Source organism: Monodon monoceros, unplaced genomic scaffold (assembly GCF_005190385.1).
Source record: "Monodon monoceros isolate NGI ecotype Baffin Bay Population unplaced genomic scaffold, NGI_Narwhal_1 Super_Scaffold_12, whole genome shotgun sequence".
Classification (NCBI taxonomy): domain Eukaryota; kingdom Metazoa; phylum Chordata; class Mammalia; order Artiodactyla; family Monodontidae; genus Monodon; species Monodon monoceros.
In genome coordinates, this window is record NW_021703768.1 from 29,672,002 (window position 1) to 29,688,729 (window position 16,728).

Below are 16,728 nucleotides of genomic sequence, written 5' to 3' on the forward strand. Positions count from 1 at the left end.
CTGAATACAACAAGGAAAAGTGGGGATTTACAGCCAAGGAGCAGGGTTGGGTCTATGGGTGGAAAACTACTAAGAGGAAACAACAGGGCTAAAGGCTAAACTAACTTGACAGGATCCTTGCTGAAGACAGGCCAGAATGATCAGCTATCAAGGGTGAGGAATGAGGTATTAGATCAGATATGGGTGGGGGATTTTCACTAAACTGATCCAGCAGGATTTTTGCTAAAACTTGACAAAGGGGCCAAGGACAGAGTTCAGGGTGGGACCTCAGAGGGAAGAGGGCTCAGAGGAGGCTGACTCGGGTTTGGGCAAAGTGAGAGTCTTTCTCAAAATACAATTTAAAATATTACCTGGAAGGCAAAACTGACCAGAAAAGAAGCTCATTAAACATTCACCTCTCAAAACAATATAAAGATGTGAATTACCCTAAATGTTAGTTCTGTCACCACCACCGACAAAACTTGAATGCTTCCTGCGTTCAGAATAAGATGAATAAGACCTATTCTATATGCGTAGCCCATACAATGTAGCAATTAAAACTGGCCATTCGAGTAGGACCTTCCATAGGTTTCTCTGAGAGACAAACAGGAAGAAAAGAATTCCCTTTCAATCAAGACTCTTCTTTCTCTTTCTGCTTGTCCAAGAACCCCTTGCTCAGTCCACTAGCTTCCCTGCTTCGCCCCTCCGCACCCCACTTCTGCTAACTTGGCGCTCTTGAAGGTCCGCACCACCGCCTCCCGGCCTTCGAAGCCCACTGCGCTTGCGCACATCCAGGTCTTACCCGCCAGCAGGGGGCAAGTCACGATTTTTTGTTCTCCTCGGCTGGACTCTGGCGCCCTTCTTCTCCCAGCTTTCTCCCTTAGCTCTGGCCTGGAGACGCTTCCTTAGCAACGGGTCGCCCTTAGCAACAGGAGGACGCGGGCGGGCTGACTGGGTTTCCCGCGCGTTCCTGGCACCTGCCTGCGGTGGGAGGCGCAGGCCGAGCCATGTCGGAGATCCTGTGCCAGTGGCTCAACCAGGAGTTGAAGGTGTCCCAGACCGTGAGTGAGTGTCACAGCCTGGGGAGAGCGGGCCGGGGGCGAGGGGGGCGCGGAGCCTGGAGCGCGGCGCGCTGATGGAAGGTGGCGGCGTGGCAGGCGCTAGTTGCCCGCTACGGCTCACCTCAGCCGCTGCAGGGCTTCTCCCGCCTCCGCTCTGCCGCTCAGAGGTATCCATCATCACGGTGGTCCCAATCCCGCAGGTTCTGACCTACCATGGTGCTCAGCCATCAGAGGCTTCAGGGAGGGCTCCCTTGCTCCTTTGGAGAGAAGAATTTTCTGAACTCTATCGTCTGGCCCTGACATTGCTCCTTTCACACTCAAGCGTGGTGTGGTACTAAGCCAACGAAATATGAAGCCTGAAAGCCAGCTACCACGCTACTAAATGTGTGCCCCTGGACAAGTTACAATACCTTCTTCTTCTTCCAGTGTGTTTCCTCCAGTATAAAACAGATCCAGTCATACTTGCCATACCTAACTGCCTCGCAGGAGAGGAGGGTGTGTGAAATGAGTTAATGCAGAATATATTAACTTTTACAAATTTCAGCAGTCTTAGCTCAAATGTACACATTAGCTGCTTCTGACCACTTTTCACTCTTCCCAAAGCTGACCTTCTTCACTAACCTGATTTTCCCCGAGCCATGAAGTTGCCGCCCCAAGTTTCTAAATCTCACAACCACAGAGGCAGTTTTACATGTTGGCACCTTCTGTGACAGTCAAAATTCAGAATAGCACTACCCCCCCTTTCAACTTCTTTCTGTTGTCTCTTAAGCAGTTCATTTTCCAGCTGGTAATGTTTTTGCTCAAAGCAAGAGGTTTTCAGACCGAATCATTTCAGTCTGTTTTTCCCAGAAGCATCCTTGCATAATGCCAACTTGCTACCAGAGGGGCAATAGTGCCAACTCAACCTTAGGTCTTAAGTCATCCACAGAATTTGCTAGATCAGTCATGTCTCTGCAGCCACACAGTATTTGTTATCAGCGTTTAAGATCTTTAACTTTGGAGCTTCTCCAGTTGCCTTTCTTGAGGCATAAAACCCGGATTTTTTCTTTGCCAAACCACCACCGGCACATGCCCTGGGAACCGCAGTAACTTTTTTCCCCAGGATTCTATGATCATCCCATGTGTCTCTGACTGTTCCTCACCTAAAATATGATGCTGATCTCAGGGTGGCGTTTAGCATTTTTCTTTTCATATTTCTTTCTCACCATAGGAGCCAAAATGTAATAACATGCCCTTAAGATATAATCTTCCGAAGAAAAGCAGTTATAAATTGCTGAGTTTAATTTGGCTTATTTACTTGATTAATAAAAACCGCACCCTTTGCTCAAGTCCCTAAGACTCTGTTGTATATTGAAACACTTCTGAGAAAAGTAAATAAAATTCATAAGAAATATAGAAAAACAGTAGTATGCCATTCTAATTGTAATCAGTTTGGGAATTTTGGTTTCGAGAGGAGGAGGAAGAATTACTTCATTCCGTGAATATTAAAAGACTGGAGACTTTTTAAGTAAGAATTTAAATAACATAAACTATAAATGGAAAATTCCCAGTGTTTGCTTTCCCGAAGCATAACGCCAGAAGCTGTTAGCAGAGACAGCTGCGGTATTCTGCATCCCATTCACTAGCAATACATATTCATTTTTTGATCCCAGTTGCTAAGAGGAGCCTTAAAAGAGAGAGACAATCCCCTAAGTAACCAAATTCCATATTGTAAAAGGCTGTTCTGACTATAGGGCACACATTCAACTGTGTTTGGAAACAAACAAGGTAGGATTTGTGCACCTAAGAAGCACACTGCCAGTTGATTTCTGTCATTAGATAAGCCATCCTATGGTGTACAATGGAAGGCTTAGAATGGTTCAGAGGAACTCTCATGGAAGGACTGTTAAGTGGGTACAACCTCTGGGGAAAGTAATTGGGCAATTGCTGGATAAGGATCCTGTTAAGAGCAAGGATTTGGAGGCCAGACTGTTTAGGTTGAAATCACTTATTCACACTTACTAGCTAGTGACCTTGGGCAATTTATTTACCTAAATTTTATGATATTCAAAATAGGGGTAATAATAATATCACATTGAGTTATGTCAAGACTAAATGAGATAATAAATGTAAAACATTTAGAATAGTCCCTGAGACATAGTAATGCCAAATCTTACTTTACAGAAACTATCATACAAAAATAAAATCACCAATATGTAAGGACATTTGAACAAGGATGTTTATTGCTACATGGATGGTAGGGGCAAAAAGAAAAAAAATGGAAACAGTTTGAATACCCTTCAGTAGCAGAGTACTTGGGTAGATGATGCTATGGATTGTTATGCAGTTGTTAGAACAAATGAGTTAGTTGCTATAACTTTTGACCTAAAGAACGCTCAAGTAGGGCTTCCCTGGTGGCGCAGTCGTTGAGAGTCCGCCTGCCGATGCAGGGGACACGGGTTCGTGCCCCGGTCCACGAGGATCCCACATGCCGCGGAACGGCTGGGCCCGTGAGCCATGGACGCTGAGCCTGCGCGTCCGGAGCCTGTGCTCCGCAGCGGGAGAGGCCACAACGGTGAGAGGCCCGTGTACCGCAAAAAAAAAAAAAAAAAAAAGAATGCTCAAGTAAAACACAAAAGTTATAGCTTATTGTAACCAGTATAATTTCATTGTTGCATGAGGATGTGTGAGAGAAAAGTGTGGAGAGGCATATACTGGGCTGTTGACATACACGGGACTCTTCATTTTGTGGTTTGTGTAAGCATAGAGAGAAGTGTGGAAGGATATAAACCAGTGTATTGGTATTGGTTACCCTGGGAAAGAAGATTGCTGGCTTTTTTTTTGTACATCTGTGTTATTTGGCTTTTTGCTTAAATATAAAATTAAAGAAGTAGATCAAACATCACATGACAAAATAGGAGAAAAAGAGGTTTAACATTTTGGTTGAAATATAGTATCTTGAAGTATTGGAGGGTTACATAAGAGTTATTTTCTCTAATAAAGTTTATAAATGGAAGAAGAAGAATAATAAAAGTTATCCCTTCTTGAACACTTAGGTACTTACACCAGACGCTGTGCTAAGCCTTTTACATGGGTTTTCTTTTTTAATCTTTAAAAAAGCTCTAAGAGGCATTGTTCCAGTTGTACAGATGTGTAAAAGAGGCTGAGTGAGCTTGGTAATTTGTTCAGGGTCACCCATCTAGTAGGTACTAGAACTAGAATTTGAAGCTAGATCTTTGACTAGTGCTCTTAGGCACTGTATTATATATTAGAGTGTATGCTTAAGGAATATATTTTTTAAAAAATTTACCCTCCCAAGTGTATTCATTTGAGCTCCTTTTAATGAGGATTATTGTTCATTTTGAAATCACAAGCAGTACAGAAATTCAACCACCCAGACGTGTTGTAACTTCACAGGGCATAACCTAATTCCTAGATGCTTAAATGGCAAAGGTGGATTTATTGATGTTTTTAAAAAGTGGTTCAGTCCATATGTTGCTTGCTGGGACAGAGAAAACAGAATGAGAATGCCAAGTGAATGCATTGCTGTCATTGGAGAGGTAGCTAAAGCCGATTGATTTCTGGATTATTCTGAAAGGTAGAAGTCAATTTGGATAAAGCATCTCATGTTGAATTTTGTGTTGTCTGGACTACCCTGAATATCAGCAGTAAGAAAATGAATTTCAATGATCCTCAGTTGAGAATAGTCTCCCTCCACTTAATGAGGTTTCTGGGAGTCACCGGAGGCTTGATTAGTGTCAACACCTGACACTACATCTATGACAACATCTATGTTACTAAAGCTAAGGATCTCCAGTGAGTTAAGTTTGACAAAACCATTTGTCCTGGAAAATAATGCTTAGACGTATATGTTAATGAAATGTCTTAAAATACAAAAAGTTGTTCAACACAAAATCGCATCTGAAATTCAAGCAATTATTTTTATAACAAAAATAAGCAATATAGAATAATGTTACCAAGAGATCTGCTGTAAAATTCTTTACAAACTCTCAGTTATTCTCAAGACTAAGCATTGCCTCTGTTTTACAAAACGCCTGTGAATACACTGTAAGAAGAAACTGGCATCAGAATGTCATAACTAAACATTCTCCACAAATGAGTAGAAGCATTTGAATTCCATGTACTGAACAGATCAGATTCCTTGTAAAAATGGATGCATAAGACAGTCCATATGATTTTGGATTCTGGATGGAGCTATATTGAAAATTGTAAATACCTTATTATGCATATTTTTATTGTTTCAATAGTCTTAAACATTGTTATCAATAGTAACAAGGAACCAATAAAGAGAAAAGCGAGTTAAGAAAGTTTAGTATCCCTAAGTCTTGATTTTGTAGTAGCCAAATTATAAATAATAATCTCTAGTCCCAATTTTATACCCTGAGAAGTAATAATAATAATTGCTATATATTTGGGAGAGTATCTAATGAGATTGCAAATGGAAAATATCTACCACAGTGCCTATCATCTATACTAGAGCTAGATACTCAAATATTATTTCAACCACTTTTCTGCCTCTCACTTTAGAAGTATGTCTATTATAGTGTCTGTCACATAATAGGCACTTAGTAGATAATTATTTATTACATGAGAATGTATGAGTGAGACAAAAGTAGGGCAAAGTATTGTTTTTGACTGAACCTTATGGATTTGTTCATCTCAGAAAGGTCACCCTGGGTGCTTTGATCCACACCTTTGTGATTTCAGAAGCTCTGCTTTCTTACTTAAAGCAACTTCTTAGGAATTGTCACATGCTAACAGAAATTACATTCTGCTGATTTTATCAGCTACAGTACCAATTCATCATGTGGAAAAGGACAGCAGAATAATGTATACTGGCAATGGAAAGTAATGCATGTCTTGGTGGGCTGGTACGCTCAGGAGGAGACCAAATTTATAGATCAGATTGCTCCTTGACAGTTAGAAATTAGACATTACCAAAAGAATCCTCAAATCAAGCTAATATTTATGTGTTTTACTTTTCTGCTCTAGAGATATTTTATCTAGATATCAGTGAGTGGTTAGATTCGATTAGATTAAGTTAGATTAGATTAAAGTCAGATTCCCTCCTCCTTTTCTTCCCCCAGTGCTTGGGGAAATCATACTGTTCAATGATATTTTCCAGTGTTACTGCTACTACAAAAGCTTCTAAAATTATGATATTTGTGTGTTTTTCTTCCATTGTAGCGTATCTCTATTCTGAATAAGTTTAACTAATACATTTCAAGATTATCATTTACATGATGCGTACAAAATTTAAATAGATAAATTATTGTGAGTTTTAAGAGATGGCCTATATTCCTTGTTAATTGGGTTTATAAGTGGGTTTCCATAGGTGGCTAAGTCTGTCCTTTTGTATTAAATCTCAGTAGTTTTTGTTTTAGAGAGTGATATTTTCTACTGATGTCCCAAATTTTAGGGACATCCTTAATTTGGACCCCCTTGTGCACTGACTAACCCCTTGTGCACTAACTATACTTAATCTGGGTTCCCTTGTACACTAACTAAAGGTCTTATGTCCACATTTTTTCAAAGGTACCAAATTTTATTTTAAGAAAAAAATAGAGATATCAAAAAATCCTATTGAATATTTATTTATATACCATATTTTATAATGTATTGTAGTGACCTTTTATTAGCCTGTGACCTTACCGTATCATAGGGACATAAAATTTTAGATCTGAAAAAGAATCTTAGACATCATTTAATTCTTCTTTGGCACATGAGGAAATCGGATCAGATATGTGTAGAGATTTGTTTAGGGTTATACAACTAGGTAGTGGAAAGTTAGTAGCAGATTCTGAGTATGCTGACTTTTAGTTCATTCCCCTTTCCCCCAGGTATTATTAAACCACACATTTTCTCATACTTTAGCCTTTCAGGGTCATTAGGAAATACATGGTTTGTCATGTAATGTAACAAATTATTTGATATTTCCTGGTTAGTTCAGCAGCATTTTCCTTGATTGAAATTTGGCCTCTGTTGACTAGAAATTGAGACAGCAAATCTAATAATGGAAGACTGTTGTATAAATCAATGTCAAAATTTTAAGATATGAAGTTCCAAGAATGCCACCCAAAATTTTAACCATTAAAGAAGGTTATATAACATAGCAATTGAGATTTTGTTTCAGATAGTAAATCTTGAGAATTATGATGAAGCCTTCAAAGGAGAAAATTATAAAAATTGATCATCTTATTCTGGTACTAGAAAAAAAGAAATTGTCAAGGTCCTCCAGCCAAAGAGCACAGGATACACCTGTAGTTGAACAAAATTGAGTTTACTGACTTGTTGCAACACATACCATGAGGAACTGTGGGGCTTCTCCAGAAGAGGATGTTAGAAAGGCCTTATAGCATTTGGGTTTGTGTTAGCTGTTTTTTGGGGAGGGCTCAAGGAAGCAGCGCTTTGCTCTGAATTGGAACCTGTAAAGGGAGCATAGGCAACTCTATGATTGGATATCTTAATAAAACTTATCTAGGAAGTGGGCAGAGCAAAGCAAGGAAAAAGAAAAAGCAGCAACCACTCATATCAGTCAGAATAGGGGGATGATATTTGATCATTTTTTGTGTTTTGGCCAATACTGTTTCGGGCTGAGTTCAGACATGATTACAGAGAGATTTTGTTTCTGTCTTAATCCATCAGGGTCACTGAGTAGCCTTGTCTGGTGTTGGTGTGATGTGAAATTGATTACGTTCGGCAGAAGGCCGAGGTCTAGCTGTGAGTGCTGGGCCAACTCCTAGCAACACCAGGGCCTAATTGGGCGAGGCCAGTACCCAGCCACCAGCAGCTGCTTTTCTCTCTCAAATGAAAGTAAATTTGCTTGGCTTTTTTTTTCTTTTACATCTTTATTGGAGTAGAATTGCTTTACAATGGTGTGTTAGTTTCTGCTTTATAACAAAGTGAATCAGTTATACATATACATATGTTCCCATATCTCTTCCCTCTTGCGTCTCCCTCCCTCCCACCCTCCCTATCCCACCCCTCCAGGCGGTCACAAAGCACCGAGCTGATATCCCTGTGCTATGCGGCTGCTTCCCACTAGCTATCTACCTTATGTTTGGTAGTGTATATACATCCATGCCTCTCTCTCGCCCTGTCACAGCTTACCCTTCCCCCTCCCCATATCCTCAAGTCCATTCTCTAGTAGGTCTGTGTCTTTATTCCTGTCTTACCCCTAGGTTCTTCATGACATTTTTTTTTCTTAAATTCCATATATATGTGTTAGCATACAGTATTTGTCTTTCTCTTTCTGACTTACTTCACTCTGTGTGACAGACTCTAGGTCTATCCACCTCATTACAAATAGCTCAATTTCGTTTCTTTTTATGGCTGAGTAATATTCCATTGTATACATGTGCCACATCTTCTTTATCCATTCATCCGATGATGGACACTTAGGTTGTTTCCATCTCCGGGCTATTGTAAATAGAGCTGCAGTGAACATTTTGGTACATGACTCTTTTTGAATTATGGTTTTCTCAGGCTATATGCCCAGTAGTGGGACTGCTGGGTCATATGGCAGTTCTATGTGTAGTTTTTTAAGGAACCTCCATACTGTTCTCCATAGTGGCTGTTAAAATGTGGTTGTAAAGCACTTATACTCCAATAAAGATGTAAAAAAAAAAAACAACCTAGGCTAGGTCTTTGACCTTCTAGTGAAGGAGGAGCAAAGGACACTTAGCATAGAATGTGTAGGTCTATAGCCCCTTGTCTACAATCCGCAAATCCCCAAACCTCTTTAGTCATTTGGTGGCAAAACTTGACCAGAAATGCTGTGAGGCTACATTTTGTCTTTATTTCTCCCACTCAAATGGTTTGCTGTAAAAATCAACTATGTCTGATTACATGTGCTTCCCCAGACTGGCGAGAGTGTTATAGCTTACCTGGCCCCAAGAGTAGGCCTGTATCTGAATTTAAGGATAGGGTCAACTATTTGTTCTCTGAGTACTGAGTTACCTTTAAATAAAGATGTTTGTACTATAGTCATTGAGGATCTATTACTGAGCTTAAAATTGTGTAATTGATATAACCTGTTGTCTTAGAGTAGGAGGCAGTAATAATAACAATAAAATGACCATTGAGCACTTACTATATGCCAGGGATTATGCTACACACTTTACATGGAATTATCTCATTTAATTCTCAAACCAACTCTCAGGAGGTAGAACCCACCATTCTCTCTCTTTTAAAGACAGGACACTGAGGCTGTGTAACTATCCAAGGTCTTGGGGCTTATAAATGGTCAAAGAGTCAAACTAGAGAATATTTCTCCAGAGCCTGTGCTCTCCTCATTACCATTTGGAATGTAGAAGGCTTATCTTCTTTTGTGCTTTCTCCAGCTGGCTCAGGTGGAGAAACACATAGACCATTTTGCCCTCTGTCCCAGCCTAAGGTAGACAAAGGCCCACATCAAAGATTTCAGCAAATGAAAATGATGGGTATCAGATCTGAGGCTTGGAAGACTGGAGGCATGGCTGAGTGGCTGCTGAACAACGTTTCCCAGATGTAGATCATTTTAGAGCTCAGGGTGAAGAACGTCACTGGGCTCCCACGGTTCATGTATTTCTCGTATTCTGCATTGCTCCTTATCCTAGAGTCAACCCACCTCTTCTTCCCTGTAGGTAATTCCAGTTGTGAGTGCAAATTAACTTATAGAGGTGGCCGTCATGAAGTTAGTCATGGTATTCCAGAACATGTACTGGGAAGGAAAATTTGATAAACCAAAGGGAAAAAAATAATCTTTCCTTTGAGTTTTCTTTTCTCCTTACTGTTTCCCTCCCCTCGCCTCTCTCCATTTCTCTTTCTCTCTCTGGCTTCTTATCTTCCTTTCCATACTTTTTAATCTACATATTCCTGGTTATCTGCTCTTTCTTCATCTGATTTCTTGCATGTATTCTTCTTTTTCCTCCTTTTTCATTTTTTCTATGTGTTTTCTCTCTGTTACTTTTGCTATAGCTCTTCACTCATTATTCTCTTCTGTGTTCCTGGGGTGTAAAAAAAAAAAAAAGAAATCTGAGAGTGTCTAATACACATAGAGCTGCAGACACATGCTTTCGTACTTATTTATAGTAAACTACTTGACAGTGAAATAATGTGTTTACTGTTCTTCTTTGACCTTTATATCCAAAATGCCCCTATTTTAACCATATCAGAATTGCCTTATTAATAAGTCCTGCCACTTCAAAGGAAGTGAATTATGATTTTATTTTTCTAGTGACTCTTTGTAGCAAAGAGTTTGCTACAGACCATTTGCCTGATAAATTGAGAGTGATGGACTAGGATACAGTTATTCCCCAGTTATTCACAGGCTAGATTTCAGGTCTTCAGTCAACAGGAACAATAGGCAAAGGGCAAAATCCAGTGAGAGTGGAGGAACGAGACCGCCCAAAGGCGACATAGCAGTAGCCCCTGAATACAAAATAATAGTCTTTAGATTTTTAGTAGGAATCCATAGTCTGACGATGACTGTATGTCCAATGGCACTTCAGAAAGCTAAGAATAGGGACGGGCTATAGAAGAGAAAAAGGAAAGAAGCAGAAAGGAGAAAGCAACAGCCAGAAGAGGTGCAAGGCACAGCCAGAGCAGCCCAGATGGCACAGTGAGGACAGTGGTGGCAGCCGAAAACCAGGGAACAGCGTTGGAGGCCAGCAGTGGTGAGTCTCTGAGGAAAGGAGAAATCTGCAGTGACTCAGCAGGAGGAGATGGCACACCTCTGCCTTTTGGGGGCAGAAGGAGCTATTTGGATTTCAGTTGCTTCCAAGACTACTGCTGTGTGATGCCAGAAGGCACTCAACAGATTTTAGTGCTAGATAGCTTAGGGGCTCACCCCAAGAAAACAGAATCAGTGAGAATAGTTGACATCTTTTTAAACTACTTTATAATTATATTGATTTAACCTAAGAATTGGGGTATTATTGAGTATAAAATACTTTGAGAACAGATATTAGGAAAGCTTTGGGCAAAATTGTGGGCTGGTGTCAAATATGCAAGAGTCTTATGATAATGTGAAGTCTTCTGAGTAAGGACTCTGTACAGTGGCCTTTATGGAGCAACTCAACTCACCTCCCTGCAACCACGCACCAAGCATCAGTTCTACAAATCATGAAGAAATTATTTTTTCTTCATTTTCAGATAGCCACCTTATTACTAGTCAAATAGATAAAAGAGGATAATTCAGTATGAATGAGTTTGCGATACTGTGATAATATGTAATATTTTATAGATATTTAGTATTGCTATTGCCTAAAGGACTCTGATAGAAATACACTGAAGATTTTTGGACGATTTTGAAGTCATTTGAGAGATGATGGCTTTGTCTTATGGTAATATAATTTATTTTATGTATCGATTTTGTATATCATTCTTGAATACTGTGTAACCCTATACCCTTCTCTTCTCTTCATAAGAAAAATACAAGGGACCCCAAACTAAGGACATTTTTAAAGAAAGCAAATTCTGTTTAACACTTAATTTCTTTTTCTGTGCTCATCATTACGTGCATACTATGTGGCAGGCATGGTATCAAGGAATTCTCATACGTTACCTTTAATCTTTAAAATAGCTCTCCAAGATAGATATAGATATGATGAGGGGACAGAAACTCAGGAAGCTTAAGCTTAAGCAGCTTGGAAGAGGTTGCACAGCTAGTAGAAGGCATAGCCAAGATTCCTGCATAGATATCTCTGGCTCCAAAGTCTGTCTTCCTCTGGGCTGTCTCCATCATTGCACAGAGCACCAACTAGACTGGAGTAAACCCTGGAGCCAACAAGGAAAAGCTTGATTATGTTCAGCAGGCTTTATTTAAGAAGGTGCAGATGACTTCTGTAAAATTTCCATTGCAAAATGGTGAAAATTAAGTTTTGAGGTTTAAAGAAGTTAGATTGTACCTTACCTGGCCAGAATATGAAGTCATCATCCACAGGTTTTACTGATAACTAAGGTATTAGAGTATAATTTTATAAAATATGTTGAGGGTTTGTTTTTAGATCTAAGGTTATATGTTTTATTGGTTGTGTTTTGTTTGGTTTGATCAAAAGTTGTCTTTTCCTTCAAAATGTCATATGTTATCAACTACTGATCTACATTTATTCAGGGGTCTTTATAAGATGTCTACTGTTAAACTTCAATATTTTCATTTGGTTATTACATGATGTTTTTAGAAGTATTTTCATGGCATTTTGAGTTCAAGTTAAATTATGAAGTTTTACTCTATGTGTACATACTGAAAATATATAAACTCTATGTACAACATTATATTTACTTTTTAATCTCCACGTTCTAAAATTCAGGTCCCAAGTCATTTGCAAAGGCATTTTCCAATGGCTATCTAATTGGAGAAGTTTTGCACAAGTTTGCACTTCAGGATGATTTTGCAGAATTTTCAGAAAGCAGGTTAGTGAGATTATTCCTTACTTTAAAAAAAGGTCAATTCCTTTGGCATTTGGATGGTTTTAGCCCAAAGTTAACATTAAAGAATCATTTACCACAAGATTCCCCTAAACCAGCCAAGCATCCATTGGTATGGAAATTGCTGCTTCCTCACATATACATACTTCACAGTCCCAGGAGTACAAAGGAGAGAAAGTTATAAGGTTGCAGCAAGCCCTCATCTCTAGATGGGCCCCATTTTAATATCTTCTGTATTCCTGCAGTCCTGTGTTTTATCAAATTTGTGAAGCTTTCAGCCATCATTTCTCCAAAAGTTCTTTCTGCCCATTTCTTTCTTTTCTCCTTCTGGGACTCCCACTATGTGTATGTTGGTATACTTGACAGTATCCCACAGGTTTCTGAGGCTTTGTTGATTTTTAAAAATAAACTTCCTATTTTGAACAGTTTTAGATTTACAGAAAAATTGCAAAGATAGTACAGAGAGTTCCCGTATTGTTCATATCCAGTTCCCCCTACTGCTACCATCTTATATTCGTATGGTACATTTTGTACCAAAGATTTGTTGTAATTTTTATCTAATGTCTTTTTTGTTCCAGTATCTCACCAGGATACATTATATTTTATAGCCATGTCTCCTTAGATTCTTCTTGGCTGAGATACTTTCTCAGACTTTCCTTGTTTTTGATAATCTTTACAGTTTAGAAAAATTAATAACTGGTCAGGTATTTTGTACATTGCTCCTCAGTTGGAATTTGTCTGATATTTTTTCTCATGATTAGAATGAGTTTATGTGTTTTGAGATTCTGTTCATTTTTCTTCATTCTTTTTCCTTTCTGTTTCTCCTATAAATAATTTCAGTTGATCTATCTATGAGTGTACCAATTCTTTCTTCTGACAACTCAAATCTCCTGTTGAGCTATTCTAGTGAATTTTTACATTTCAGTTATTGTACTTTTCAACCTTAGAATTCCACTTGGTTCTTATTGTTATAATTTCGATTTCCTTATTGATATTTTATTTTTATTGAGATGTTGTTCTCATACTTTCTTTTTTAATGGTTAAAAAATGGATTGTTTTAGTTGTTTTAACATTTATAATAGCTGACTTAAGGTCTTTGTCTAATAAATTCAGCATCTGGGCTTCCTCAGAGAGTTTCTATTGACCTTTTTTCCCCCTATATATGGACCATACTTTCCTTTTTCTCTGTGTGTCTCATAATTGTTGAAAATAGACATTTAAAATAATACGAGTTAGCTCAGATTATCCCACCTTCCCATGGTTTGTGATTGTTGCTGCTGCTTCTTGTTTGTTTAATGACTCTCTTGGACTAATTTTGGAAAGTCTGTATTCCTTGTTGTATACAGCAGCTGAAGACTATGCTTTGGTTAGCTTAGTGAATAGAGCAAATGAACAGAGCTCAGCAAATGAACAGAGATATTTTAAAATATCTTAAACTGATAAATCTTTCCTGACTGAGAGACTGTGAGTCTGTTGAGGTGTCTCCAATGCTTTCACAGTTTACAACCCTGCCTTAGCCTTTACTTCCTGCTTGTACAGGACCTCAAGATCAGCCAGAGGTGAGAGATTTGGGCCTCCTTCTGTCTTTCCTGCTTATCCAAACATTCCTACACATGTATATGGCCCTCTAGATCTCCAGGAATATGTCAGAGCTTTTCAAAGTACCCAATGGATATTTTATTCTTATATCTTCCTTTTAAGTTTTTGAGTAGACTCTTATTTGCTCCAGTGGTATCACTGCCTTAGGTAGCTGTGATCTTAAACAATTGCCACTGATTGTTTTTCATTAATACCCTGGGAAGAAGTCTTCTTTCAGTGATTGAGCTCTAAAAAATATCAAATAATGACAATGTCCTGAGGATAGTACTTTTTGAGAAGGTTGAAACCTGTTTGTCCTCTCTGATGGCTGCTAGGCTGCTGGTTTTTACAGCTCCTATTGTTGCAAGTCTACTGTAGAGCTGGGGAGAAGGGAATGGGAATAGTGCAAGTTAAAATGATCAAAAGCTCTCTGTTTTAACTGAGATTAAGTTTTTTCTTAAATAAATGTTTCTTAGATTGTTACAAGCCTTTGGATAATTTCTGGAGTTATGAAAAAGTTGATTTTCATAATTTTTGTCAGTTTTATTATTGCCTTTATGGAGGAATGGATTTTTGGAGGTCCTTGCTCTACCATTCCTGACATCTTGCTCCATCTCCATGTTTTAACCTGATATTTCCCACTCAAGTATTTCTTAGTTTTTGGTTGCTTGGAATAGTAGGCTTCCATTGAGCAGTACCTATGTTGCAAGACTTTAAGGCAAAAGAATCTGGTACCTCCATTCTAGAGGTGAGTCATTCTTTCACAATCCAGATTATGCTAGTTGTACAGGTAATAATAGTATAATACAAGAGGAGCCATGGATTGGAAATACATTTTCATGCCAAATAAGCGTCTGTTGCTAATCCCAGACAATTTCTTAAGCTTCTAGGGTACTGGGTAACATTCTAATACATACCCTACACCCCGTGTCTCACATCTCTTCCTCAAGGGCAAGGGATACACGGTCCTTCACAGCTTAGCCCCGACTGCCTCCTCTGCCTGAGCTCCTAGCCCTGTGCCCACTCTGCTTCTACCTTAATTTCCTCCCCTCCAATGGAAGCCAGGATCAGCCTCTAAGGTATAAGATTTCCAGGGTAGCTAAGTCAGTGTCTATGCCCTTCTTTTCTCCTTTTGCTTTCTCACAAGTTCTCATATGACCAGATTGACTTGTGATGGTCTGCATGTAACCAGGTTTCCAATCCTTTTTTATTGTTGTTGCTTATTATCCCTTTATGAAAGTTATAAAGTTATCTTGTACATTTACTTATCATAACACTGGTCACTTTGTTGTCAGTTTCTTTTTTTGTGTCTTTCACGTTGCACATTGTACATTCAAGTGCCTTAAAGTTATGGGTACGAGTTATTTTTCTTTGCATCCCCAGGGCCACCACAGGCCTGGCACATGTTCAGCTTTCAGTAAATGTTTTTTGAACTAATGAATGGCTGCATATCCTGATAAATCCTGCATTTAGACACCTTGTTTGAACTTCTCCGTAGGCAGATAGAGTTCTACACCCACATTTTTAAGTGTGGTTTCCCCATCAGCTTAAGAAACTTTAGATATTCCAGTTTCTGTTTCTCAAGGCCTGTCTTACAAAATGCTTCCCTGTGTGACCCTCATCCACCTTTCCAGCCGCATTTTCCACCGGTCTGGAGCCCTAACATAAACTGCTTTGGTCCACAAACATGTCATGTGTTTTTGTTATGCCTTGCAATTTTGCATATTAACATTCGTCCTTCACTTCCACCATGAGAAACTTTTATTCATCCTTAAGATCCAGCTAAAAATCCACCCCTTCTCTAAACTGAGTTTGGTCCCCTAGCAGATTTAATTTTCTTTTCCTCTTTGTTTTTTTCTCTTTGTTTTAATAACACTTTGGACATCCCTTTTTTTTTATTACATTAAGTTATAATTATTTATTTATATGTCAGTTCTTATCAGAGTTACTGCCACGTGAAGGAGCCCAAATAATGTTTGATAATGAATATATGAATGTTTACTCCTTAACTAGACTGCAAAGTTGCTCAAAGTTGCATAGTATGTTTATTCTCTGTGCTCCAGGCATTGTCCCTGGACCATAGCAGGCACACAATAATGTTTCTCTATTAAATAAATGAGTGATTTCAGAAAGTATATCTGGTTCGGTACAGAAAACTTAAAGAACCATACTGATCAGATCATGCGTGCAGTATTTCACGTGCACTTAGTTGGCTCTTGTTAGCCAGACCATGGAAGGCCTTTGTGTGAAATGGAGATAGGGACCCCATATGGATGGAGGTAACTGTGAAGACACAGGTCTTAGTGAACAGAGAGACCTCTGTGCAAAGAAGAAGAAGCCCCTTTTCGGATAAAACAACCTCATGCCAGGTATTGCCCCGCCCCTGCACAGGAGTGTGCCCTGAGTATTATCACGTGTAGCAGTGCTGCCTTTCACTCACTGCAAAGGACTCACTTTCTGTTCCACTGAGTCATTACCTTTCTTAACATTGGGAGAGGGACCTACTTGTCCTGACAACCAAATACTATCCATCTTTAGTTCCTGGAACAACCCACATTTTTTCCAGGGCACATGGTATTTTAAAGAAGGCAAGAGTTAGTAAATCTGTGGATATGACCTTTGTAATAGTGTATGTAGTGGGGAAAAGGACCCTTCTTTGTAAAGCCTGTGTTTTAGACAGCTAGCTAGTGCCAGAGCTCAT

At 39.0% G+C, this 16,728-nt stretch overlaps 1 protein-coding gene across 1 annotated transcript in view; it reads left to right on the forward strand.

Moving 5' to 3' along the window:
* Window positions 1-914: 914 nt before the first annotated feature.
* The window catches only part of SPEF2 (sperm flagellar 2), a 174,360-nt gene continuing 158,546 nt past the window's right edge, over window positions 915-16,728 (forward strand). Inside the window, 2 exon segments of the mRNA XM_029218282.1 lie at window positions 915-1,044; window positions 12,332-12,434. Of these exon segments, the coding sequence (XP_029074115.1) occupies window positions 987-1,044; window positions 12,332-12,434 (161 nt within the window). The 5' untranslated portion in view covers window positions 915-986.